Source organism: Ceratotherium simum, chromosome 33 (assembly GCF_057802395.1).
Source record: "Ceratotherium simum simum isolate JZ-2026a chromosome 33, ASM5780239v1, whole genome shotgun sequence".
Taxonomy (NCBI): domain Eukaryota; kingdom Metazoa; phylum Chordata; class Mammalia; order Perissodactyla; family Rhinocerotidae; genus Ceratotherium; species Ceratotherium simum.
Window position 1 is genome coordinate 21,985,699 of NC_141932.1, and position 25,420 is coordinate 22,011,118.

The following is a 25,420-nucleotide window of genomic DNA, read 5'->3' on the forward strand; positions in this document are numbered from 1 at the left end:
CAAAAAAGGCTGTTGGAATTTTGATAGGAGATGTGTTGAATCTGTAGATTGCTTTGGGTAGTGTTGTCATCTTAAATATATCAAGTCTTCCATCGAAGAACACGGGATATCTTTGCATTATTTAGATCTTTAATTTCTTTCAGCAATGTTTTGTAGTTTTTAGATCATAAATCTTTCACCTCCTACTGCTGTTGTAAACAGAATTGTTTTCTTAATTTCTTTTTTGAATTGTTCATTGCTGGTGTATAGAAATACAACTGATTTTTGTGTGTTGACCTTGGGCTGAATTTTATTAGCTCTAGTAATTATTTTTGTGGATTCTTTGTGATTGTCTATCTATAGGATCATGTTATCTGCAAATAGAGATAGTTATACTCATTCTTTTTCAAGTTGAATGCCTTTTATCTTTTTTCTTTTTCTTTCTCTCTGGCTACAAGTTCCAGTACAGTGTTAATAGCAGTGGTGAAAGTGGACATCTTTGTCTTGGTCCTTATTTTGGGGGAAAGCTTTCAGTCCTTCATCATTGAGTATGATGTTAGCTGTGGATTTTTCATAGATGTCCTTTATGCTGTGGAGAAAATGCCTTTCTATTCCTAGATTGCTGACTATTTTTATCATGAAAGGGTGTTGGATTTTGTCAAATGCTATTTCTGCATCAGTTGAAATGATCATGTGGTTTTTTCCCTTCGTTCTATGAATGTGGTATATTATGTTGATTGATTTTCATGTATTGAACCAACCTTGCATTCCTGGGATAAAACCCACTTAGTCATGGTATATAATCCTTTTAATATGCTGTTGAATTGGGGGTTTTGCTGGTTTTTGAACTTTATATACATGGAATCATTTAGCATCTATATTTGAAAGAATTTAATAAGTTAAAACCTGTAAGATACTTAGGACAGTGCCTGGCGCAAAGTACCGCTATAGTATTATCTAATCATCATCATCGTCATCTTCCTCATCAATTAATGAATATGCCCATAAGAGGAACAGAGACTCTGAGAAGTGAAGTGACTTACTTCTGTATCTGTGGCCACAAATACAGCTCAGAGCCCATTCTGCCTCCCATGTGCCGTGTGAGTTGAGGGCCTGGCACACTCTTTGCACAGTGGGCTAATGAGAAAGAGCATTTATTGAGTGCCTGCAGTGTGCTAGGCCCTAAGCTAGGTGCTTATGGTTGCTATCTCATTTTTTTTAAGAGCTTGAGATGTAATTCACATATCACACAATTCAGGCATTTAAAGTGTACAATTCAGTAGCTTTTAGTATATTCGGAGTTGTGCATCCATCATCACAGTCAATTTTAGAACATTTTCACTACCCTGAAAAGGATCCCACCCTCCCCCTTGGCCATCACCCTCCAATCTCCCCCCAAAACTTCCCCCTCCCCAGCGCTAGGCAACCACTAATCCATTTTTCATCTCTACTGGTGCGGACATTTTATATAAATGGAATAATATAATTTGTGGTCCTTTGTGACAAACCTCTTTCACTTAGCATAAGTTATAGTTCATCTATGTTGTAGCACGTATTCATACTTCATTTCTTTTTATGACTGAATAATATTCCATTGTATGGATATGCCACTTTTTGTTTATCAACTCATTAGTTGGTGGACTTTTGGATTGTTTCTACTTTTTACTATTATGAATAACGTTGCTGTGAACATTCACATACAAGCTTTTGTGTGGCTATGTTTCACCATCTTATTTTAATCCTTAGCAGCCCTCTGAGGAGTGGGTCCTTGTAGTGTGTGTGTGTGTGTGTATGTGTGTGTATATACACACGGGGTGCTTGGATATTCGTGGTTAGAACAAATGGAAAGGATCAAGGGGCACTCAGAGGGTGCAGCAACGGTTACCCCCACCTGGCACAGTGTTGTGACATTTGATCCACCCACACGGCTGTGCTGGCGAATACCGGCCCATGGGATTTGGCCTTACAGGGCCACAGGGCATGTGTGTTTGGAAGCCTGGGCCTCCCCTGGGACCGGGCCACGTGCTGGCAGGGATGGCTTGCTGCTGGCCACACGCTGAGGCAGCTGGTGCCCTGGGGCACTGCCGCAGGCGCCTTCCTGCCAGGCATGACCTCTGGATTACTGGGCCCAGGCCAGCCAGCCTGCGTCAGCAGGGCTGCCTCAAGGGTTTCTCTCGGAGAGACACTCTCCTGCCCGCCCCCTCGTCCACCCTCCTCCCACCAGGGTGCCCCTGGTGAGGCACTGTCACACTGGGCTGCCTGCCCTGATCTCTCTCCCTCCCCCCTGCCTCGGTTCAGGTGAATACATCAAGACCTGGAGACCCCGGTACTTCCTGCTCAAGAGTGACGGCTCCTTCATTGGATATAAGGAGCGGCCTGAGGCCCCTGACCAGACCCTGCCCCCTCTAAACAACTTCTCTGTCGCAGGTGCGTCTCCGGGTGGGCGGGCAGGCCAGAGTTTGGCTGCTCAGAGGATGGCTAGCAGGTCTTGGGGGTCAGCACAGTGGGACTGTGGGCCTGACCAGGGCCTGTGTGCTCTCAGATCCATTTCCCACCTTTCCTTGCTCCATCTCCGTGTCAGCCAAGCCCAGGGGCTGAACTGGTGGGGTATGGAGAGCAGCAAGAAGGGAGAAGCCAGGCATTTCCCCAGGCCCCCTGGTTCTGGCTGATGTCAGGTGCCCACACACTCTGGTAACAGCCTGCTTCTCTGTCCCTCTAACCTAGAGGCCTCCTACTCAGCTAATTGCAGGGCTAACCTCCCATCTTCTGTCTCCTCCGTGGTATCTGAAGTGGTGCCTTCTAGCTGGACCCTGGCCAGTGAAAGCTTGGCAGGCCCAAAGCCCTTGCCTGGGCCTTGCAGAACCATGGTCCTGCCCCCTGCTTTCTTCCTTCTCTGCTGACCTGACCGCTCACCGTGTCCTCCTTGTCCCACCTCCTGAGAGCATTTCAGAGACAACGCCATCTCCACTGCCACTGCTTAGCCCAGACCACCGTCCTCTCCCACCTAGCTCCCCCCTCCTCTTCTTTCCCAGCCTCACCCCTTGAGACTGCCCCCACTCCCTCTCTCTGGAATCCAGCCCCAGTCCCCTCTCTGTCCTGCTGAAAGCCTTGTCCTGGTTGCTTTCCCCATGTACTGGTAACTCTGACGTGGTCACCAGTCCCGGCTTCTCACCTGAACTGCCAAGCTGTCGCGAGCAGCTTCCTGCACTTTTCTCCCTGGGTGTCCTCTAGGTCCCTCATACCCGCCATGGCCCAAACCGGCCTTCAGGTTTCCCCTCCTCTCCTCCAGCCTTCTCCTACTCCCCGTCTCCGTCGCAGGGAGGGCCCTCTTTTCCCCTAGTCCTCAGGCCAGAGGCCTGGGTCACGTCCTGGATGCCTGTCTCCACCTCCCCTGTGGCCTGTCTAGCTGCCCTTTCCTCCCCTGCCCATGGCCGCACTCTGGTGCAGTCCCGACCCCCTCCCCAGGCTCCCAGCCTCCATTCTCGCCTGCCCTCTGCATGGCAGCCAGAAGGACCTGTCTCAATCTGTTCATGTCCCTTCCTATTTACAGCCTTCCGTGGCTCCCTGTTGCCCTCAGGTCAAAGTGTGGATTCCTCACCACGCCCCTTGAGCCTTGCAGGCCAGCCGCTGCCTGTCCTCCAGCCCGTCTCTCATGTGTCATCTCCTCACACCTAGAGCAGAACTTGCCGTTCTCTCTTGCCCCTCTGGGCCTCTGTACACGCCGCACCCTTCAGTATGACCATATTCCCTTGTCCTTCAGGACTCTGCAGAGATGCCCCTTCCTCTGGGAACCCTCCGCTGAGCCCCGGGCTGGGTTGGCTGCCTCCTAGGCTTCCCCCGCTCACCGCCCTGACCACCGAGCCATCATCGTCTAGTGGTCTGCCCCCCTTCCACACACACACTGGACCTTGAGCCCCATGGGGGCAAGTCCAGGGCTGTTTTGGTCACTAAAGTGTCCCAACACCATCTGGCATGGGGCTGGCCCTCAGAAGGTGGGGAATGTGGGCTGCAGGCGGGCAGTCCTGTCCCCTCACCCTCCTGGCTCTGTCCTCTCTCTGCCTGCAGAATGCCAGCTGATGAAGACCGAGAGACCACGGCCCAACACCTTTGTCATACGCTGCCTGCAGTGGACCACAGTCATCGAGAGGACCTTTCACGTAGACTCTCCAGATGAGAGGCAAGTCTGGGCCTCCGCATGGCTGCCCCTTGAGAGTGGCCAGGCCCAGTGAGGAGAAGGGACGCAGATAGACAGATTCCCAGGGGCCCCGACTTAGGAGTTTCCTGTCTCAGCCTTCTGGAGTGGGGGTCTCCCTATCTGGAGCTGGGAAGAGCAGGGGTTCTCAGTCTACAGACCCCCTCTGTGTCCTCAGACTGGAGGCTGTGTTGGCATCACGGGGGGAGCTTGGTAACGGAACGGAGCTCTGAGCCCGCTTAGGGCCTCTGAGTGTCTGGAGATGTGTGCAGGGCTAGGGAGCTGCATTTTTAGTGAGTGTCTTCATTGATGCTGAGGCAGGTGGTCCAGAGATGCAGTTTTAAAAAGATCAATTTAATAATCAGATGATGTAGATTCACCTAGCTCAAGACTCAGTGTAAGGGGGTGTCTGGTGAAAGCTTCACTCTTCTTCTGCCCCTTTTCCCCCCACCCGAGTTCACTGCTGTTCTCACGTGTCCCGCTAGAGCTCCTTCCTGCACAGACAAGCTCCTTCAGCTGGAGACTTTTGTCCTTTCAGCCCTTGTTTTCTCATTTTACACAGTAGCATTGTACACAAACTGTTCTGAACTTGCTTTTTCACTTCTTGTATCCTGGGGAATCTTTCTTCTTCAATATGGAGAGAGCTGCTACATGTATATCCTCATGTTTAGCAATTCTTTTTTTTTTTTTTTTTTTTGCTGAGGAAGATTCGCCCTGAGCTAACATCCACTGGCAATCTGCCTCTTTTGTTTGTGAGCTGCCACAACAGCATGGCCACTGATAGACGAGTGGTGTAGGTCCGTACTCGGGCCACCAAAGCGGAGCATGCCGAACTTAACCACTAGGCTACCAGGGCTGGCTGTAGCAGTTCTTTATTAATGGGACTGAGGTTGTTTCCAGCCTTTGGCTCATTACAAGTAATGCCACAGTGGAGCACCTTGTATGTGTCTCATTTGACGTGTGCAGATAAATCTGTAAGATGAATTCTTAAATGTAGGGTTGCTGGGTTACAGGAAATGTATATTTGTAATTTGGAGAAGTGTCTCTATTAGGCCCTGTCTAAGAGTGTCCACACAGCCTTGTGTTTTCAAACGTTGGATATTTAGCAGTCTGATCAGTGGGAAGTGGCACCTCATGGTTTCAGCTGGCCTTTTCTCTGTCGGTGAGTTTGTGTCCTTTCATATGCTCGGGGGCCTGGAGAGTTTTCCTTTCTGAACTGTCCATATCCTTTGTCTATTATTCTACTGGATAGTCTTTTCCTCATTTATTTCTGAAAGCTCTTTATATGTTAGGGAGCTTGGTCCTTGGTAATGAGTGGCAAATATTTTTTCCTCACTTTGTCCCTTTGGGCCTCTCTTGGAGAAATACTCCTTTAGCTTGTCTGTGGGGTGAGGATTCAGCTGACCCTCTGGAGAACCCTAAAACAGTACCAGGAGAATTCTCTGCCATGATAGAAATGTTCTGTATCTGCAGTGCCTAGGAGGGTAGCCATTAGTCCACATGTGCCTGTTGAGCATTTGAAATGTGGTTAGTACATGGGGCCGGCCCCGTGGTGTAGTGGTTAAGTTCGGTGCATTCCACCTCAGCGGCCCAGGTTCGGATCCCAGGCATGGACCTACACCACTCGTTAGCCACACTGTGCTGGTGACCCACATGTAAAGTAGAGGAAGATTGGCATAGATGTTAGCTCAGAGCTAATCTTCCTTAGCAAAAAAAAGAAAGAAATGTAGTTAGTACAACTGAGAAATAGAGTTCTTTTGTTTAATTTAAATTTGAATAGTCACATGTGGCTAGTGGCTGCCCTCTTGGACAGTGGATTTCTAGAGCATACACAAAGCAATATCACAAGACTTGTTACCCCAGTCTGTACTGTAATTATCATCGCATACCTTCCCAAGGTTAAAAATGTACTTTCCCCACCAAGGGGCACAGAATTACCATCTCAGGCCAGCTGAGGTGTTAGTGGAAACCTGGGGACCAAAATATGGACTACGAGTAAAAGCAGATTGAGGCCAGTCGGTGCATAGGACCTGGGTGCCAGGCTGAGTTATGAAGAAGGGGTATGAGTTGGCCACAGAGATAGGAAGGAGAAGGTGACTCCAGGAAAAGGGACCAGCATATGCAAAGCCCTGGAGGCGAGACATCTTGTTATGCCAGGGTCTAAAGGATCAAGGGCCAGGGGCTTGGAAGAGGCGAAGTGGAGACCTTGAAGCTGGCAGCTCAGCCAGGGCCTGGCCTCCAGATGGAGATCCCTACAGGGCTTGGCAGGCGGTGAATCAATTGGGGTTTGTCACAGGGTTGCTGGAAGATTCAGGGGGATGATAAACAGGAAGCCCTTGTTTCAGCAGTACCTGGCATGCAGTTTGCAAGCCGGGAAAAGGAGCAGTGGGGAGCTGGCAGAGCAAACGGTTAGTAGGCAGGACATCGCTCTTGTTTCCATTTTAGTAAGGTTACCATGCCCTTCGGTGTGGGGCAGAATCCCTTTCCTGAGCCTGTGGGGGCTGGAGAACCCCACTTCCCTCCTCTTCTCAGCACTTGCTGCTGCCACTGGAGGGAGATGTGCTGGGACTGTCTGAGACCAAACCCCGGCTTCCTGACCTCAGCCCTGGGGAGGTGTGATCCAGAACCCAGCAAGAGGGAGAACGCTCTGCTCCCGGCTGTCCTCACAACCCGCCCCACATAGGCCAGAGCCTGGGGAGAGCTGGGGAGTGGGGTGGGGGTGGAGGGGTGACGGGAGCCACTCTGGGGACTGGACGATGGTTAGCTGCTGCGGCGGCCCACTCACTGGGCTCCTAGTAATCTCCTGCCTTCCCCCGTCGGCTCTCCCCAGGGCAGCTGGAGGGATGTCTCGCCCCTGCCCACTTGTTGTTTCAGACGTACATTTAGTGTAATATGAGCATCCAGGTACTCGGCACCTAGATTCAGCAGTTCAACAGCTGCCATGTCTGCCTGCTCTGGCTGTATTTTATGCTGAATCTTGAACTTCTGTTCATATTTGGTGACCCTTTCCTCCTTAATGCTTCAGGCATCTCCTAAGAATAAGGATTTTCTCCTGTAGAGTCATGGTGCAGTATCACAGCTGAGATGATTCTTTATGATACACGTTTACTAACATGCTTTCCATATCCATGCCGTACTTGAATTTTCCCAGTTGTCCTCAAAAAGTTGTTTTGCAAACCAGGATTCATTCAAGGTACGTGTTGTCTCTTTGGCTGTTTTAATCTAGTTCAGCCCTTTGTTTTTCTCCCCTTCTGACATTGACTTTGTTTGACAAGCCAGGCGGCTTGTCCCGTAGAGTGTCCCTCACTGTGGATGTGCCACGTTATTGCCTTTGGGCGCTGTTTACTCTGTTCCTCTCTGCCTGTATTTTCTGTGACCCGGAGATTAGATCTGGAGCAGGGTTGGCAAACTATGGCCCGGCCTCTTGTTTTTGTAAATAAAGTTTTATTGGAACATGACCATGCCCATTCGTTTGTAAATGGTCTGTGGCTGCTTTTGCCCCACTGTGGCTAAGTTGAGTAGTTGTGACAGAGAACATGTGGCCTGCAAAGCCTAAAATATTTGCTCTTAGGCCCTTCACAGGAGAAGTTTGCAAAACCTCTGGTCTTGGCAGGTACACTCAATAGTGCTTCACATTAGTGTGATCTTTTGTTTTTTGGTAAGGAAGCTCGGCCCTGAGCTAACATCCGTTGCCAGTCTTCCTCTTTTTTGTATGTGGGATGCCGCCACAGCATGGCTTGATGAGCGGGGCGTAGGTCCTGACCTGGGATTCGAACCTGCGAACCCTGGGCCACGGAAGCAGAGCAACGTGAACTTAAGCACTACGCCACCAGGCCAGCCCCTGTGTGATCTTTTTAGTGTAAATCTTGTCTTGCAATTCCTCTGCTTAGAACTCCAAGTGGCCTTCCATCCCTCTTGTAGTGAACTCCAGAGTCTATCCCATATTCTACAAAGTCCTACATGATCTGGCCTCCTCTCCAGAATCATTGCCTACCACTAGTTCCCTTGCTTTAGCCACACTGGTCTCCTTGCTGTTTTGTAAACCTGCCAAGCACACTTCTGATCTCAGGACCTTTGTACTCGCTATTCCTTTTGCTTAGAACCCTCTTCCCCCAGATATCATTACAATTCTCTCCTTAAGTTCATGAGGTCTCTGCCCGAGAGCCACTTCTCTGAGTGTCCTGCCCTGCCCCTCTTGTCTCTGTTACTCTTACCCTGCTTTATGTTTCTTCATAGCACCTGTCTACTGGGTGTGACATTTTCTATTTATTTATTAGTGCAGGGAACATAAACAGGTGTTCAGTAAATGTTTGTTGAATGAATAAAAGAATAATTAAAACGTTCTCTCTTGGGCCAGATCCTGTTCTTTTTTTTTTTTTTAAATGTTTTGTGTTTGTAAGGAAGATCAGCCCTGTGCTAACATCCGCCAATCCTCCGCTTTTTGCTGAGGAAGACTGGCCCTGGGCTAACATCCATGCCCACTTCCTCCACAGCACGGCCTGACAAGCGGTGGGTTGTGCGCGCCCGGGATCCGAACCCGGGCCGCGGGCAGCAGAACGCGCGCAATTCACCGCTACGCCCCGGGGCCAGCCCCCCGGATCCTGTTCTAAGCTTTTTACATATATTAACTCATTTGATCCTCACAACATTTCTAGGAGGTAGTTCCTCACCTCTTTAACAGGGATAATGATGGTGAGACTGAGCACAGAGAGTTATAGGATAAAAGAAAGAAGGTCTGAAGGGCCTGGGTTTTCCCTGTCAGGCGGTGCTGGGCTGGATCAGCCAGCAGCCCCTGTGAGGGTGCCTGTGAACAGAGGGGGACCCAGAGGCCCTCCAGCTGTAAACGCACCTCTGTGTCAGAGGAGGGCCCTAGTTAGGGAGAGAGGCCCCCCATCTGCCGTCAGACCAGCAGGCAGCTGTTATTCCTGAACCTTCGAGGAGGACAGCCCTGCCACCTCCGATTCACCAGGCTTCCCGCTGGCATGCATTCAGTCCTGCCCAGCAGGGTCGCCCGGGGCTGGGGCCCAGGCTCTGGAGTCAGACTGGTTGCTGTGCCGCTTTCTCAGTGGGGCGCAGTTCCCTGGCTGTCGTAAGGAACAGAGGCGGAAGTGATGTGGAAGCGCTGCCCCATGGAAGCATGCTTGCGGGTGCCCTCTCTGCTCTGACTCCTGCCCCCAGCCCCTCTGGCCTGGAGGACTGCCAGAGTCTCCTCACGCTTCCTCTCGCTGCCCCTGATCCGTACCCCACAGCAGCTGCTGACTTAGAGCAGAAACTGGATCTTGTCATCCCTTGCATGAACCCTTGAGCGACTTCCCGTGGTGTTAAGGATTAAGGTGTAAATCCCAACATGGTGGCACGTGGAGTCCGGTGTGGTCTGGGCCTGTCCTCCCTCCTACCCTCATCTCCATTCCTCTTTGTCTGTCAGATCCAGCCACTGGCACCTGCTGGGCCTTCTGCAGACCCCTCGGCTCCCCTTTGCTCAGCGCCTTCACCATGCTGTCCACTCTGCCTGGACTCCTTTCCCTCCAAGCCCTTTGCCCGGATGCCTCCTTCCCTCCACTTCGTTTATTTCACAGCTGTGTGCCGAGTGCCTGTTCTTGGCCTGGTCTGCGCACCAGGGACATCTTTCAGGTCCTGGCTTACGTGCCACCTCGGAGAGGCCTTCCCTGACCACTGTTAGAGAAGGGGCTTCCCTCTAGTTCCTGCCTGGGAACTTTTGTCTTCTCTGTTAGCCGAGGAGTTCTGATGGGCTTGTTCCCTGCTGCACCCGGGAAGTATTGCTGGCTGGGCGGATTCTCCCAACAGCCCTTTGAGGTGCTCACTCTGTGCCAGGCCCCAAGCTCTATATCTCTGGTGTTTCATGTCATCCTTACACGCCCCTCTGGTCCCCGCTCTACGTGTCAGGCAACTGAGGCACAGCAGAGTCAAATGGCCTGCCCCGCCGTGGCCTCCTGGAGGGGCAGAGCTAGGATTCTCGCCAGGCTATCTGGCTCGGTCTGTGCTCAGCCACTCTGCCCCACAGCCAGCTCTCAGCAGAGCTGGGCTCTACGCCCCTGCTCTTGGCTCCTGGCTCCGGGGCCTGTGCTGTACTCTGCCTTGTGCTGCCTCCCCGGGCCCTGGAACTCAAGTGAGGGATGGGAAGGCTCCAGAAAGTTCCGCTGGGGGGAGAAGTGCTTGGAGATGGTGGGGACGCCTGGGTTCTTGGTCCTCTGCTTGCTGGCTGTGCAGCTGGGCAGACATCAGCCTCTCTGTGCCTCAGTCTCCTCGTTTGTAGAAGTTGGTGAATGATGGCACCTGCTTTATATCGGAGGGTTGTGGGGAGGACTCGAGGAGGCAGCTCAGGGAAAGCACTCCCACCAGCGTCTGACTGCGAGCAGGGGGCCTTTGTATTGCTGTTCGTTGTGGGAGGCCCTCTCGAAGGTGGTCCAGGTCAGACCTCCCATGGGGCGGCTTTCCTTCACTCTGCTCGTCGGCTCCACGGCGTGGTGTCCCTTATTCCCCGAGCCTTCCTGTGGGAGCCCTGCTTGGTCTTCCTGGGCCTTGTAAGCTGGAGCTCTCACCAGGGAATGGCGACGTGGGGCCGGGAGTGGGGTGGGCCTGGACGTCAGTCTCGGCTCCGCCACCTCCTGGCTGTGTGGCCTCCACAGGTGACCACGTCTGAGCGCTTCCGTTTCCACATCAGAAACGCCCTCTCCCCATCCAGTGCTCTGAGGAGAGTGGACTGAGGTGGTGTTTGTGAAGCCGTTACATTTCTCATCATGTCTCTTGGGTGGAGGGAGATTGGTTCCCCTGAGGGCTTTGCTTTGAGGGATGGCAGGCACGGCAGCCCCAGCTCTAGGTGGGAGCTCCCCTCTGCCCCAGACACCGTGTCGCAAACCCTTGAGGAGTAGCCTGGACGGAGGCCCTTGCTTTTCCTCTGGAATTCTGAGTGCTGCAACCTTGCGACCTTGATCCAGTTGGAACAGGACCAGGGCTTGTCAGGCGGTAGGAGAGCCCCAGTGACCCCCAACCACCCCGCGGCATTCCTGTGGGTTCTGCAGCTCCTTGTGGGGCTGGGCACCTGAGCCAGGGTGAGGGGACAGGTCTAGGCCGCACCCAGTGTGTTGAGCACCCTCCTTGAGTTGAGTACTCCTTTGTGCGTAGGGCTTTGCACTCAGCAGCCCACCAGGGTCTCGGTATCCCCCGTCTACCCTGGAGGGGTGGGCTGGGAGGGGTGAGCGTGCCCAGGTGGCAGAGTTGCTGTTTGAGCCCAGCCAGTGTGGCCCTGGAGCCCATGCCCCTGATCACCACTCTGCGGCCCAGAGAGGTCGCCCCAGAGCAGCCCCTTGGAGGTGCTGCCGGCGATCGTTGTGTGGACTCACCATCCTTTGCTCATTCAGCCACTGCTGATGGACTGCTGTGTCCTCCACCCTATAAGCAGAGATGAGAGCACGCTGTGCATCTTAGTCTGCAGCTTGCTTTTTTCCTGTGACAGTCCCTCAAGATCTTTCTATGTGAGATATATACATATTTTTTCTTTTTAATATATTCCTAGGAGATTGATTTTTTTTTTTCAATCCCTGGTCATACAGCCAAAGTCAGCATTTTAATATTTCTAAGAGGACAGTTAATGATCTGACAAAGCATATCATGGGATGTGGCCCCCCACCCCCATTTTTCGAAAAACAGAAATCTTAATTAAGGATACGGATTTATACTGTAATTTGTTCCAAAGAGGGCGTGGGTTGAAAGAAGTTGAGAAATGCCAGCCTAAGGCGTTGGCTCAGGGAGGGAAGAGGCCAGTGCTGCTCTGCCTGGGTGCTCTGTCTGGTGTGCACTGGGTCTCAGTGTGTGCTCTGCCTGGGTGTGCACTGGGTGTTGGTGTGTACCAGGCGTGGGGCTACTCGGACTTGGCTGCCTTGCTCACTCATTCCCCAGATACCTACGGAGTACCCACCTGCCCAGGTACTGGGTCATACCACGTGCGAACAGATGAAATCCCTGCCGTCATGGGGCCCCAGACTCAGCTTGGGCTTGGGGAGGGCCAGCGTGCCGGCACTTGATGTTCGTGCTCGTGATATTCGCGCATCTGTCTTAGGGAGAACGATCTCATGTGAGCGAGGCCACTTGGAGAGGCAGAGCTTCCAGGTGTGAACTGGGGCCTCTGGGCTGGGTTGCTGCTTGGTACAGGAAGCCGTGGGGCTAGGCAGGAGCTGCCCTGCCTGTTGGCCCCAGAAGGTCACAGGCCCTCTGTGATTCTAGCTACCAGGCTCAGAGCAACCACTGTGTTTTTCTTGAATTTTGTGTTTTAATCTATGCCTCAGTTTCCCCATCTGTAATGCAAGAGGAGAGGTAAGTGCTCTGCAAGTGTTTGTTATTAGAGGATGGTGGGATTAGACTCTTCTCCGCTCCCAACTCCCAGTTCTTCTCCTGGGAGGCAGCCGGGGCCTGTGTCCAGAGTGCCCTTCTGGAGGTGTTGGCGCTGATGTGAGCGCGTGTGTGCGTCAGCTCCTTTTGTTTCTAACTCCAACAGTGTGGTCCTCTGCATCTTCCTTTCTTCACTGAAGATGTCTCAGATCATTCCAAGTCCACATACAGATCTGCCTCATGCTTTCAGCCTCAGAATGTGTGTTTGCATGGATGCTTCAAACACCTTCTCTCCACTCACGATGCCCTGTCAGCTCAGTACTGTTGCCATGTTTCGTTGAATCTAAGATGGCGTCACCTGAAGTCACACTATTATTTTATGTATGATACCAAGGAGGAGCAGTGCCCAGTTGAATCAAGACAGGCTGCCAACTGAAGCTGCATCTGGATTCCAGCCATGGCAAAACGTGGGAAAATGTGTGTCGTAGGACTGATGGACTCCAGAAGTAGTGCTCTTTGGTACATGAGGAAATGGAGATTCTTGGGGGGCAGCACAGCAGGGTGGCCCAGGCTCGGCCTTGGGACCCCAGCCTTGCGTGACCTTGGGCAGGGGCCTCAGTGCCTGAAGAGGCAGGAACAGTAACACCCACTGTCTGGGACCGGGGACGATTCCAGAAGATGCGTGCTGGCTGCACTCACTGGGCTTGTTTCAGTTGCTGTGATTTGGGAGGTTGCCTGCTTGTGCTCTTTGAGTTTTCTCATTCCTAGTGAACATTTTATTTTTCCCACTGTTCATGTGGCTGCTTTATAGCCATAAGCAAAATCCATAGGGGGTTCAGCATAGCTTGGGTTGAACCACCTAAAATTGTGTCGTGGGTCAAAAATCAGAGGGTGGACAATTTAGTATCATTCAGCCTCCTATTTTTTTCTTTTTGGTCTTTGGTCATTTTTACTTATTTCTTCTAGATACATTTTCTTTCTCTACAGATAGAACAGTTTGCAAGTATCAAAAGAAAATTCTTTCCCAGCAAGTTCCGAGTCATGAGTGACAGAACTAGTTTATTGTTCTTAAACCCGGCTCCCTTCTGCTGGGACCTGCTTCCCTGCCCACGTGCCAGCTTCTCTTCCGTGTCCCTGCCCCACCACGACCCTCTGTCCGTGACCGGGCCTCCGGGCAGTCAGCCCCCTGCAGGGAGTCGTGTCAGGCAGCCCTTGCCCTATAAGAGCCTCGGCTTCTTTGGCTAATGGGTTCTTCCTTTTACTCTTGGTTTTCTTTTACAAAACACTGGTTACTCGTACATTTGAGCTTGTCATTTGTTCTGGAGGAATTCTGAGGAGCCCTGTCTCTCTCTCTCTCCTTCAAGGCTTAGAGTGGCGGCTCATTTTCAGGGGACTTGAAAGGTGGTCCCCCTCTTTGATCATTAATTGCTGCCTGACCTCAAGTGGTGCTCAGGCCGGGCTGCTCCTGAGGCAGAGATGGTCTCTGTCTTGATTGTACTCTTGCTCGCTCCCAGCCACTGCAGCCAGAGGGTCTGTAAGATTTCAGTCAGGTCCTCTCAGCTCTCCCCAGCTCAGACCGATGTTGCCAGAATGCCCTAAGGTGTTTGGTCAGTTGCTCACCCATTGGAGGGGTTGGGGCTCAGCCCTTCCCGCCCCAAGGCCCAGGCTCCCCAGACTCATGTCTCCCCTGGCGTGTCCCCACACAGGGAGGAGTGGATGCGGGCCATCCAGATGGTAGCCAACAGCCTCAAGCAGCGGGGCCCTGGGGAGGACCCTATGGACTACAAGTGTGGCTCCCCCATCGACTCTTCAGCGGCCGAGGAGATGGAGGTAGCAGTTAGCAAGGCACGGGCCAAGGTGGTAAGTGCTGGGGAGGGGGTGGCCGGGGGTGGGGGCTGCGAGTCTGTGAGCACCCGTCTCCCCCCAGTGCAGGCCCTCCCACCCTTGGTTTCCGTACAGAGTGTGCAGGGGCCCAGCCAGGACCCTTTGGACTGCCCTGGGGGGTGGGTGATTGATGGGTGTGGGATGGGTACAGATGCCTCAGCACTGCCCTGTGCCCGTGGGGTGACGGGCAGCCTCATCCTGAGAGGTCGTGAAGACCTGTCTGCCCCCGCATCAGAGCCCTCCTGAGCCCCGTGCTTGCGAGAGCCAAGTGGTGGGAGAGTCTTGGTGTGAAGGCCGCTGCAAAGCATACAGTGGCTGCTCGGAGCCTCCCTTCCTGCCCACGCCTGAGCATCTTGGCAATAGGGCCCTTTGATTTTGTCTTTTTCTTTGTTAAAATTTCCTCCCATGGGCCATGTGCCAAGCGTTCACTGCCTCACTCTCTCCTCATCCCGGGCAGACCATGAATGACTTCGACTATCTCAAACTCCTGGGCAAGGGCACCTTTGGCAAAGTCATCCTGGTGCGGGAGAAGGCCACTGGCCGCTACTATGCCATGAAGATCCTGCGAAAGGAGGTGATCATCGCCAAGGTGGGTGCTTCGAGGCCCGCCGTTGGCTGGCCTCAGAGCGGGGGGACACAGTCCAGAGCCTGACTGGTGGGGAGCACCCACAGGGCCAGGACACTTACCCATGCCTTCTGCTGCCCAAGTCTCATTTCCCCCCACCAAAACCCCTCCCCCTGGGCTCAGCCCTGTAAGTCCCCCGTCAGGGAAGGGGAGCTTGAGGCCCAGAGAGAGCGGGCTGAGTCCTCGGCCTGGGGGCTGAATGTGGAGAGGGTCTGGCTGGGGCCTTCCCCAGCAGGGCTGTCAGGGCCTGAAGGTGGTCCCTTGTGATGATCAAGGGCCTGCAGGGAGACCCAAGGGTGGAGGCTTGGCTCAGGGTGTCTCAGTAGGAGGCTGGGCCAGGAATGGAATTCTATTCCTTTTTTTCCTTATTTAAAATTTTTAAAAAGGAAAATCCCTAACGTACACAAAATTTTTAAAAGAAAAACAAATATAATGGACTTCCATGTAGCCACCATCCAGCTTCAACAGTTTGGCCTATCTTGTTTTTATTAGCTCTGCCCTCCCTTTTTTTCGTTCTAGAGTATTTTAAGGCATGTTGTAGACATCATTTAATTGCACCCATACATACTTAGGTGTGTATCTTTAACAGGTGAAGATATTAAAGACTATAATCATAGTACTATGATCATATCCAACAAAATGAACAATTTCCGAGCCCTGATGGCCTAGCCGTTAAAGTTCGGCCCTCTCACCACTTTGGCGGGTTCGGTTCCCGGTTGTGGAACCACACCACGTCTGTCAGTTGCCATGCTGTGGCGGCAGCTCATGTAGAAGAACTAGAAGGACTTACAACTGGAATATACAACTATGTACTGGGGCTTTGGGGAGAAAAAAAAAAAAAAGATGAAGATTGGCAACAGATGTGAGCTCAGGGCGAGTCTTTCCCTGCAAAACAACAAACAAAAATTAACAATCCCTGATGTCACTGCTCTAAAGCAGGGTTGTTCAGTCCCAGCACTGTTGACACTTCAGACCAGATCGTTCTGCACTGTGGGACGTCCCTGTGAGCCGGGGAGGGTGTAGCTGTGTCCCTGGTCTCCACCCACGGAAGCCACTAGCACCCTCCCCGCAGTGTGACAATCAGAAATGTCTTCAGACATGATTACCAAGTGCTCTCTGGGGACAGACTCACCCCCGGGGAGCTGCTGTCTGGCTCCCGCAGGTGGGTCCGGATTTTTAGCAGCTCTCTGGGTGACTGCTGGGTGACTGCTGTGTATTCAAATACCGAACTCGAGCCTAGGGTAGGGTGCCGGGAGGGCCTGTGAAACCACTGCTGGGCCACCCCTGAGCTGCTGATGCACTGGGTCTGGGGAGGGGCCCCAGAATCTGCATTTCTCCAAGTTCCCGGGCAACACTGATGCTGCCAGTGTGGGGACCACACACGGAGAACTGCCGCTCCACAGCCTCTAGTCGTGATTAGATCCAGTTCCTTCTTTCTGCAAGAACATTTATAGTTGGTGATTCTCACAGCCTGTGGCATCACCTCAGGGGTCTCATGCTGTCTACTTTTCCCCCCTCAGGGGTGTTAAAATTGGCCTGTGGGTTCAGGAGGTGACGGCCTGGTCCCTCCGTCATAAAGTCTCCATGGACTTCTCACCTTGTGGTTTTGAGAGCGAGCCACTGATTGTCTTTGTCTGGGTCCTTTATGTCATTAAGGCTTGTGAGTGAGAACATTCTCCTCCTGACATTCTCTGCATACTGGCTAGGAAGGGAATTGTGGTTCACCAACACCTTGCTCCCCTCCCTCAGGTTGGGTGGGGGCAGGTGTGGTGTTGCCCACCAGCCCCTTACCCAGCCTCTGTCTGCAGGATGAAGTCGCCCACACGGTCACCGAGAGCCGGGTCCTCCAGAACACCAGGCACCCGTTCCTCACTGTGAGTGGCACTCCCTCAGGCAGTGCCTGGCCTGGCCTGCCTGTGCGCTGGGTGGGGCATTTCAACAGAGCTCAGGGAAAGAGCCCAAACCTGCCACTGTGAAGCATAGACTTAATGTTGGCCAGGTGGCCAGGACCAGGTGTTATTGGGCTCCCCAGATGGCCTGACCCAAGACCCCAGAGATGGCAGCTTCTTCATAGACGGTGGCTTCATGTCAGCAACTCAGCCAACTGATGACATCACATTGCAGGGTGGCCCCAGGAGAGCATGGCTGCTGTCTTGATGAGTTGGAGGCACTTAGCCCACTCGTCAAAGGGGGCACATTATTTTTTTTTATTTTGTTTTAAAATGCCAGCCCTGTGGCATAGTGGTTAAGTTTGGTGTGTTCTGCTTTGGTAGCCCGGGTTTGCAGGTCCGGATCCTGGGCGTGGACCTACACCACTTGTCGGCCACGCTGTGGCAGTGACTCATATATTAAGTAGAGGAAGATGGGCACAGATGTTAGCTCAGGGCTAATTTTCCTCAGCAGGTAGGTAGATGGGTGGATAGATAGGTAGGTAGGTAGGTAGGTTGTAATCCTGTATCATTGTGCTGCCTGTCAACATAGGCTGAGCAGACACGTCTTTGGGCTACAGTCTCCATCATGGCCAGCAGCCATCAGTTAAATGGACCACGTTAAGGATGGCTTATGGGTCATTTCTTTAGCTCATTTGCTGTCCAGGTGTCCTGTTAAGCCACAGCACTTGTCCAGATGAAATCTTACGAGGTACTTCTGTGTAGAAGACAGAGAGTGGCAGAGTTGTTGTGAGCAGTGGGGTCACCAAAGGTCCTCTGAGGTGTCCTCTGTAGGGCTGCTTAGAGCACAGTTTGAGAACCACTATTTGTTGGCGGATCGTTTGTCCATCCTGTCTTTGAGGTCAGCTCCCAAGCCACTGCCAACTCCCAGCCGGCAGGCTCGTGTGTGTGTAAGTTAACATGTTTGACAGTACAGTAGGAGGAGGAAGAGAGAGGTCACGCAGCTCTGGGTGCTCAGAACAGAGCCTCTCTTGGCCGTGCTCTTCGAGGCCCAGTTGAAGGCAGAGGGCAGGATCGTTGAGCACAGAAACCCTCTCCCGGGCTCAGTGCCTCGCGCTCGTTCACATACCCCAGTGGGTGGAGCTGGGATTCGAACCCTGGCTGTCTGAGTCCCATGGCTGGGCCAGGTGGGGAGTGTGCGTCAGAATCCCCCTTCCATGGGGCCGGCCCTGTGGCTTAGCAGTTAAGTGCGTGCGCTCCACTACTGGTGGCCCGGGTTTGGATCCTGGGCGCGCACCGATGCACTGCTTGTCAGGCCATGCTAAGGCCGCGTCCCACATACAGCAACTAGAAGGATGTGCAACTACAACATACAACTATCTACTGTGGCTTTGGGGAGAAAAAGGGAAAAAAAAAGGAGGAAGATTGGCAATAGATGTTAGCTCAGGATCGGTCTTCCTCAGCAAAAAGAGGAGGATTGGCATGGATGTTAGCTCAGGGTTGATCTTCCTCACAAAAACAAAAAAAAAGAATCCCCCCTCCTACCCGGCTGCCTGCCTTCCCCACAGGCGCTGAAGTATGCCTTCCAGACCCACGACCGCCTGTGCTTCGTGATGGAGTACGCCAATGGTGGGGAGGTGAGCCGTGCGGCCCCCAGCCTGGCTTTCTGGGTGTCTCCTTCCTGAGTGTGGGGGAGACCGAGAGGAACTGTGGGTGAGACAGAGGGGGGCGGAGGGCGCCTTACTGGATGTCGTCTTGTTCCATCCTCCCCCCGCCCCTTGGCCAGGCAGCATCATCTCCGTTTTGCAGCTGGGGAGACAGGCTCAGAGAGGTTAAGTGGCTTGCCCGAGTTGACACAGCTAGTGAGTTGGTGGGCAGGATGCAAACTGAGGTCCAAAGATGTGAGAGGGCTGTGGGGGTGGTTGGCAGACAGCGCTACAAAGGCTGTTCTTAAAGGCTGCAGAGAAAGCAGGTGCGGGTCAAGGCCCGCCGTCCTCGGCTTTCCCCGCGTCCTCCGGGTGCAGAGGGCTCCGCTGTGCCTCGTCCCCCGCACCCTTCTTTCTGCACGCAGCTCTCACCCGCTGGCTCGTGGTCTTTGGCTCCGTCTGTTGCGTTTGGTCTCAGAGCTTGTTGTCACTTGCTTGTGACTGTGTCCCCTGCTTCCTTGCGGTCACCAGCTCGCTCACCTGACCCCACACGCCGCCTCCTTACTTTCCCTCGGTGCCCGCTGTGTATCCTTCGCTCCTCATCCCTTACTCATTTTGTTTCTCATGTGAGCTCTTTTGCACTCACCGTCCCTCGCGTGGTCCTGCTCGCTGTCGGTTGCTGGTTTGCGGAGTGGGTATCACGTGTCCCTGGGCTGGGTGCCGGGGGCCGGCGAGCAGGGTCCCTTCCGTCCCCGCCCTGGTCCAGGGCTCTGACCTCCCCGCCCTCGTCCTCCGGCAGCTGTTCTTCCACTTGTCCCGGGAGCGCGTCTTCACGGAGGAGCGGGCGCGCTTCTACGGCGCCGAGATCGTCTCAGCCCTGGAGTACCTGCACTCGCGGGACGTGGTGTACCGCGACATCAAGGTGAGCCTGCACGCCTCCCGGCGAGGCAGAATCCACCAACGCCGAGCGTACGTGTGCCCTGTGAGCCAGCCGTTGTGCCCTAGGTGTACGCACAACAGGGACAGGTCCCTGTGTCCACTTCAAAACGTGGATGTGTGTGCTCGCAGCAGCATCATTCACGCTGACCCTCCACTGGGAGCAACCCCAGTAGTTACCGTGGGAGAACAGATAAAATACAGCATGGTGTGTTCACATGATGGGACTCTGCACAGCAGTTCCAGAGAACAGACCACAGCGCGTGCAGCAGCATGGACGCACCTCACAGGCTAATGTTGAGGGGAAAGCCCGAACAGATGAGATGAACGTGTACTGTTCAGGGTATATACGTAGGTGGGGAAGACTGTGAAGCAGAAGCATGGACGTAGTTACTCCTCTTGGTGGGGGTGCGTTAAGAGCAAGGAGGGGCCACGTGGGGGTTCTGAGGGGCTGTGATGTTCTTTCTTGACCTGGTGGAGGTTACACAAAGGCGCAACGAATGGCCCATTCATGTTAGGTTTAAAAATAGGAGAAAGAAAGTGGCCCTCACGTCCGAAGTTTGAAAACTGCAGCCCACAGTGCGGGGAGCAGGGGGCCGGGCCTGGCTCCTGTCTCTCTCTGCCCTGCTTTTTTCCAGCTCCCCTGGGGGGCGCCTGGGGGTGGAGAGCTGTTGGGTCTGGCCTCCCCCTGAGCCTCAGAGGGGAGGGCTTAACCCTGTGCTGGGGTTGTGCCCCGTGGCCCAGCCTGGAGCCCCTGGCATGACAGCTACCACCCAGGTCATGGCCCTCTCCCGGGAAGGGCTGGCGTGTGTGGGGTTTCAGGGGGTGGCAGGAAGCCTGAGAGGACATGTCCCTGATATGTTGACTTTCCTTGCAGCTGGAAAACCTCATGCTGGACAAAGACGGCCACATCAAGATCACTGACTTTGGCCTGTGCAAAGAGGGCATCAGTGACGGGGCCACCATGAAAACCTTCTGCGGGACCCCTGAATACCTGGCACCCGAGGTGTCTGGGGCTGGAGGTCCAGGGGCGTGTGAGGCTGAGGGAGGAGGGGCCCTCAGACCTGTGTGCTTCCCCCGCCCAGGCCTCTGAGGACATGGCTCCCATCGTTAGCCCTCCCTCCCGGGCCCTGGGCAGGGCTGTCTTCCCCCCTGGGCCCCTCACCTCCTTGACTGGGCTGTGGGCCTGGCCCCTCATTGCCCCTCCCTGTTCAGGTGCTGGAGGACAATGACTACGGCCGGGCCGTGGACTGGTGGGGGCTGGGTGTGGTCATGTACGAGATGATGTGCGGCCGCCTGCCTTTCTACAACCAGGACCACGAGCGCCTCTTCGAGCTCATCCTCATGGAGGAGATCCGCTTCCCGCGCACACTCAGCCCTGAGGCCAAGTCCCTGCTCTCGGGGCTGCTTAAGAAGGACCCCAAGCAGAGGTGAGGGCTGGCGTCTGTGCTGCCCAACCTGGTGCCACCTGCTGCCACTGTGCCCGCAGCCCAGAGGCGCGCTCACTCGTGGGTGTGTGGTGTGTGTTGTCCCCACACAGCCTCTGGTGGGCCCCACAGCTGGCACTTAGGGAGTGCTCCCTTGGGGCCAGGCCTGTGCTTAGCCCTCTGCCCGCATTGCCGTGTTTTATGGGGACACTGAGGAACAGGGCGGCCCTGTGCCCGGCTTAGGGTGGCCGAGTCGTACACGGCAGAGCCAGGACACGAAGTGGCCGTCCCTGAGCCCACCCTCTCAGCTCTCACTCGGGACTCGGGGGCAGGGTGCAGTCTCCCGACCCTGACCCTGGGCGCGTGAGCTCCCTCCCAGAGCCTCGGTTTCCTCCTCTGTGGTCTTGACCGGGACAGAATCCTTAAAGGTTGTTGAGGGCCTGCACCGAAAGCCTGTCTCCTAGAACCTGGCAGCCCCGGGAGGTGGGTGCTCATGGCCGTCTCTGCCCAGGCTCGGCGGGGGGCCCAGCGATGCCAAGGAGGTCATGGAGCACAGGTTCTTCCTCAGTATCAACTGGCAGGACGTGGTACAGAAGAAGGTGAGCGCCTCCGGCCGCTCGCTCGCGGGGGACCTGGGCCAAGACCTCCTGCCCTCAGGGTCCTGAGCCAGGGCTCCTCTCCTCCGCAGCTTCTGCCGCCCTTCAAACCTCAGGTCACATCCGAGGTCGACACACGGTACTTCGACGACGAGTTCACTGCCCAGTCCATCACAATCACCCCCCCGGACCGCTGTGAGTGTCTGAGGCCCCTCGCCGTGGGCCTGCGGGCTGTGGAGGGGTGGGGTCTGCTTTTGACCTGGTTCTCCAGAAGGCAACTCGCAGGGCCCCCTCCATTTGTAGGCAGTGTACCCCATGGTCTGCCTGCAGGGCTTGTGCTCTTGGTCCGCCTGTGAGTGGACCAAGGGTGAGGGGTGCCCGGAGCTGTTACAGCACATTCCGGAGCCCAGGGGAGAGGCCCGGCAGGAGTTGTGGGGAGTTGTCAGTGCTGAGGTGGCAGATCCACGGTTGTCTTCTCACGTCCCTGGGTCTCAGGTCCGATTGGTCCATTGACTCTGCTCCTCTGAGTTCTTACTCTCATCTGCCCAGGGCTGGGCTCTGCTGGGGACACAGCAGTGACCGAGACAGCCCTAGGCCCTGCCCTCGGGGACCTCCCTGTCCAGGTGGGGTGACAGCCCAGAGGGGTCAGGGCTAGGGTGTAGGAATACAAGCCCAGAGGAAATGCTTGACTCGGCTTCTGGGTCAGGGAGGGCTTCCTGGAGGAGAAGGCATGGCAATTGAGACACGTTTCTGGCAGAAGGAATGACACGTGGGACGCCCAGAAGTGGGAGCATTGTGTGGTCAGGAACCGTGGGAGCACTGCAGAGGTCAGAGTAGAGGGGAGAGGAGCGGGAGAGGGCATCGGGCCAAGCAGGAGGAGCTTGGGGGCCCCTGGGTGGAGTGGGGACCTGTTGCCTGGAGAGCCGTAGAAGGGTTTTGTGCAGAGGAGGGACAGGGTTGCCTCAGGGCTTCAGAAAGTCCCCGCTGGCTCTGGCTGCGTGTGGAGGGTTGTTGGGGGCGGGAGTGGCGGCCAGGGCAGAGGACTGGGCCCGAGAGGTCTGGGCTAGACCGCGGTGTGGCGGGAGCAGGAGAGCAGAGGAGCTGGGGGGACACTGGCGAGGCTGAGGAGTGGCCCGTGCACCAGGGCTCTGCCTGGGGGTGGGACTGTGGCTGAGGGGCCTGTCAGGGAGGAAGTCACCAAGCCTTCTCTGTCCCTCTCGTGGACGGCCACCCGCTGGGGCTCACATTGTGGGCCACACCTGCTGTCCTCCTGGGGCGGTTCCCCCGTCCCCCCCACCCCAGGGAGTGCAGGCGGGGGGCCGGGCCGTCTGCAGGCCGGGTCTCCCCAATCCACTCCACTGACCCCCGCAGATGACAGCCTGGGCTCGCTTGACCTGGACCAGCGGACGCACTTCCCCCAGTTCTCCTACTCGGCCAGCATCCGCGAGTGAGCGTGCCGCCGCCACGGGACGCACGCACGGCTGCCACCACCGCCGGGGGCTTGTTTCTTTTTTTTCAACTTTTTATTTTGCCTTTTTTGTTTGCATCCCTATCCCTCACCTCCTTACCCCCATTTCCAGTTTTTTCTCCAGCCCTCTGCCAAACTCACCTCAGCGGTCCCCGCGGCCCTGCCTCCAGGACCCTGTCCTGCCCCCACCTCTGTGCCCAGACCAGGAGTTGGGAGCCTCCCGCCGCCTGCCCAGGACCGGGCCTCAGGGCGGTGAGAGAGCTTCCGGTATTTAATCAACACAACCCCCGTGAGGGGCGAAGCGTGGAGCCGTGGGGCCTGCATTCTGGCTGGGGTGCTGCTGCGTCTGTCAGAGGCCGCCTTTTCTGGGCCGCCCGGTAGACAGCGCGGGGTGCTGCCTTCCATGCCCTGTCCTTAGGCTCCCAGTGGTCTGGCGAGGGGCAGTCCAGCCCTTCCCCCATGGGGGCAGAAAAGCAATAATGTCCAGGGACAGGCGGGGGCCTTTGGAAGCTGTGGGATCTGGGGTTTGGGGCCTCCTCACGTGGATGGGGCCCGATCGACCCTGTGGGGACCCAGCAGGGGCCCAGGGGATGGGCGCTGCCTCCTGGCCCTGCCTCCCCCCCCCCCCCCACGCTGCTCTCCTGACCTGTGGATGAGGTAGGAGGAACTTTTGGGGGCTAGGCTCCCCGCCCCCGAGCCCCGTGCCTTACTAGGTCTTCCTTCCAGCTGGCCTTACCTCCCGCTGGATCCCGGGCCTGGCCCTGGTCCCTTCCGAGGAAGGGGCCAGGATCGCCCCCTTCTCTCTGCCTGGGGCGGAGGGGTGCCAGCCTCGGCTGTTACACATCTCACACCGAGACAGTATTGGGCCCCGTGGACTTGGGTTGAGGAGGGGGTGGGGGTCTCTGGTACGTACTGGGGTGGGGGCCTCCGAGAAGGGGGGCTCCAGGCCACCTCACCCCTCCCCCTCTCCGGGCCCTGCGTTCTGCAGCCTTAAGGTGAACGTGTGTCAGTGCTGTGGGCACTCGTGTGTGTGCCCCAGACTGCGTGTGTCCGCAGGCGTCCCTGTGCATCTGGGACGCAGGTGCACGCGGGTGTGTGTGTGCATGCGTGTTGGGTATGTGTGTGCGAGGGCAAGCGTGTCCCGGCCTCGAGTGTGTGTGGTGTGTGTGGGCTCAGGCCCCTGTCCCAGGCCCGAGCATTTCATCCCGTGGGGGAGGGGTGCTGGCCTAGGGGGGGAGCCACGCCTGGGGTCCACTTGCTGCCCTGTCTCCCTCCCCCGCAACATCTCCGGGTGTTTGGAATTTAGTTTTTCTGGTTTTGATCTCCCCACCCCACCTCCTGTACTAGGTAGTTCACAGAGAGACGTCCTGGGGTGGGGTGGGGTTGGTTTCGGTGGGTGGGGGGGTCTTTTTTCCTTTTTGTGTGTGTCTGTCGTTGATCTGACAATTCTCTCTCCTCCCCACTGGCCTTCCCCTACTCCTCGTACTTGTACGGTACAAGCAATAAAGACACTCGTTTCAGACCGGGGCCCACCACCCTGGGCCTCTCCTTGCTTTCGGAGTCCGGCCCCTGGCACCAGCTGCCTGCTGCTCCCCGTGCTCTGTTCACAGGGCTGGTCAGCCACGGGCTGGGGATGGGGGGCACCGGCGGAGGAGTTTGGGGGAGGCTCCAGGGCCTGGGGGTGGCGGGGTACGGTGGACAGAGACCATTCCAGACCCTCAGAAGCTGCTGAGGCAAAAAGAGGTGGGGTGGCTGTGAGCAAGAAGAGTGTGCCCTGGAGGTGGGCGTGAGAGGGAGTGGGTTCGTTTCCCGTGGCGCCTGAGCCGAGAGGGGGCGTTGCCAGCACATCCCCGTCTCCTCACTTAGGCTAAACCAGGGAGCCTTGAGGCCCCCAAGCTCCTTGGTGTGTCAGTGGGATTTGTGGTGGCTCTCAGCTGGGCCACCTCAGGTTTGGTTAGAGTCCTCCCAGCTCTGGGCATCCTCTGACAGCTGTCCCCTTTATCCAGAGTCCCCACGGTTGAATCACTCCTCCCAGACCCAGGGCCGGAGCTGCCCCTGCTAAGCCCGGCATGGGAGAAGTCCCTGTCAGATTTTGCCAGACGGTGTTAGGGCTTCACGTGCATGGAGTCTGAGATCTTGAGGGTAGCAGAAAAGTCGGATCCGGTTGATAGAAATTAGCATTAGCTATGGCCAAAACTCAAGGAATTTTTTGTTTTTCTTCACTTCATGTGGACTTGATTTAAGTACGAGAGTAAGTCCCGGTGGGCAGAAAGAAAAGCCTTTTACTCTTCCCTCTGTCACAGCCCCCTGAGGGGACGGGTGCTAGAGGTTCCCTTCACGTCGCACTGCCACTCAGGTCTCCTGTGTGGGGACGTTCCTGAGTCAGCCTCCGTGTTGTCTCACGTTCCTCCGGGTGGGGCCCCCCAGGTCAG

General features: G+C 55.4%; 1 protein-coding gene across 3 annotated transcripts in view; it reads left to right on the forward strand.

Moving 5' to 3' along the window:
- Positions 1 to 23,167, forward strand: part of AKT2 (AKT serine/threonine kinase 2) — a 46,680-nt gene extending 23,513 nt beyond the window's left edge. Inside the window, exons 3-14 of one of the 3 annotated variants that reach the window (XM_004441536.3) lie at positions 2,278 to 2,406; positions 4,045 to 4,160; positions 14,228 to 14,377; positions 14,859 to 14,990; positions 16,835 to 16,900; positions 18,484 to 18,552; positions 19,361 to 19,483; positions 20,375 to 20,503; positions 20,713 to 20,927; positions 21,436 to 21,523; positions 21,613 to 21,715; positions 22,892 to 23,167. In XM_004441536.3, the coding sequence (XP_004441593.1) occupies positions 2,278 to 2,406; positions 4,045 to 4,160; positions 14,228 to 14,377; positions 14,859 to 14,990; positions 16,835 to 16,900; positions 18,484 to 18,552; positions 19,361 to 19,483; positions 20,375 to 20,503; positions 20,713 to 20,927; positions 21,436 to 21,523; positions 21,613 to 21,715; positions 22,892 to 22,971 (1,400 nt within the window). In that variant the 3' untranslated portion in view covers positions 22,972 to 23,167. The remainder of the gene's footprint in view (positions 1 to 2,277; positions 2,407 to 4,044; positions 4,161 to 14,227; positions 14,378 to 14,858; positions 14,991 to 16,834; positions 16,901 to 18,483; positions 18,553 to 19,360; positions 19,484 to 20,374; positions 20,504 to 20,712; positions 20,928 to 21,435; positions 21,524 to 21,612; positions 21,716 to 22,891) is intronic. The other 2 variants (XM_087421746.1, XM_087421745.1) reach the window with 2 other exon arrangements.
- The last annotated feature ends 2,253 nt before the right edge of the window (positions 23,168 to 25,420 follow it).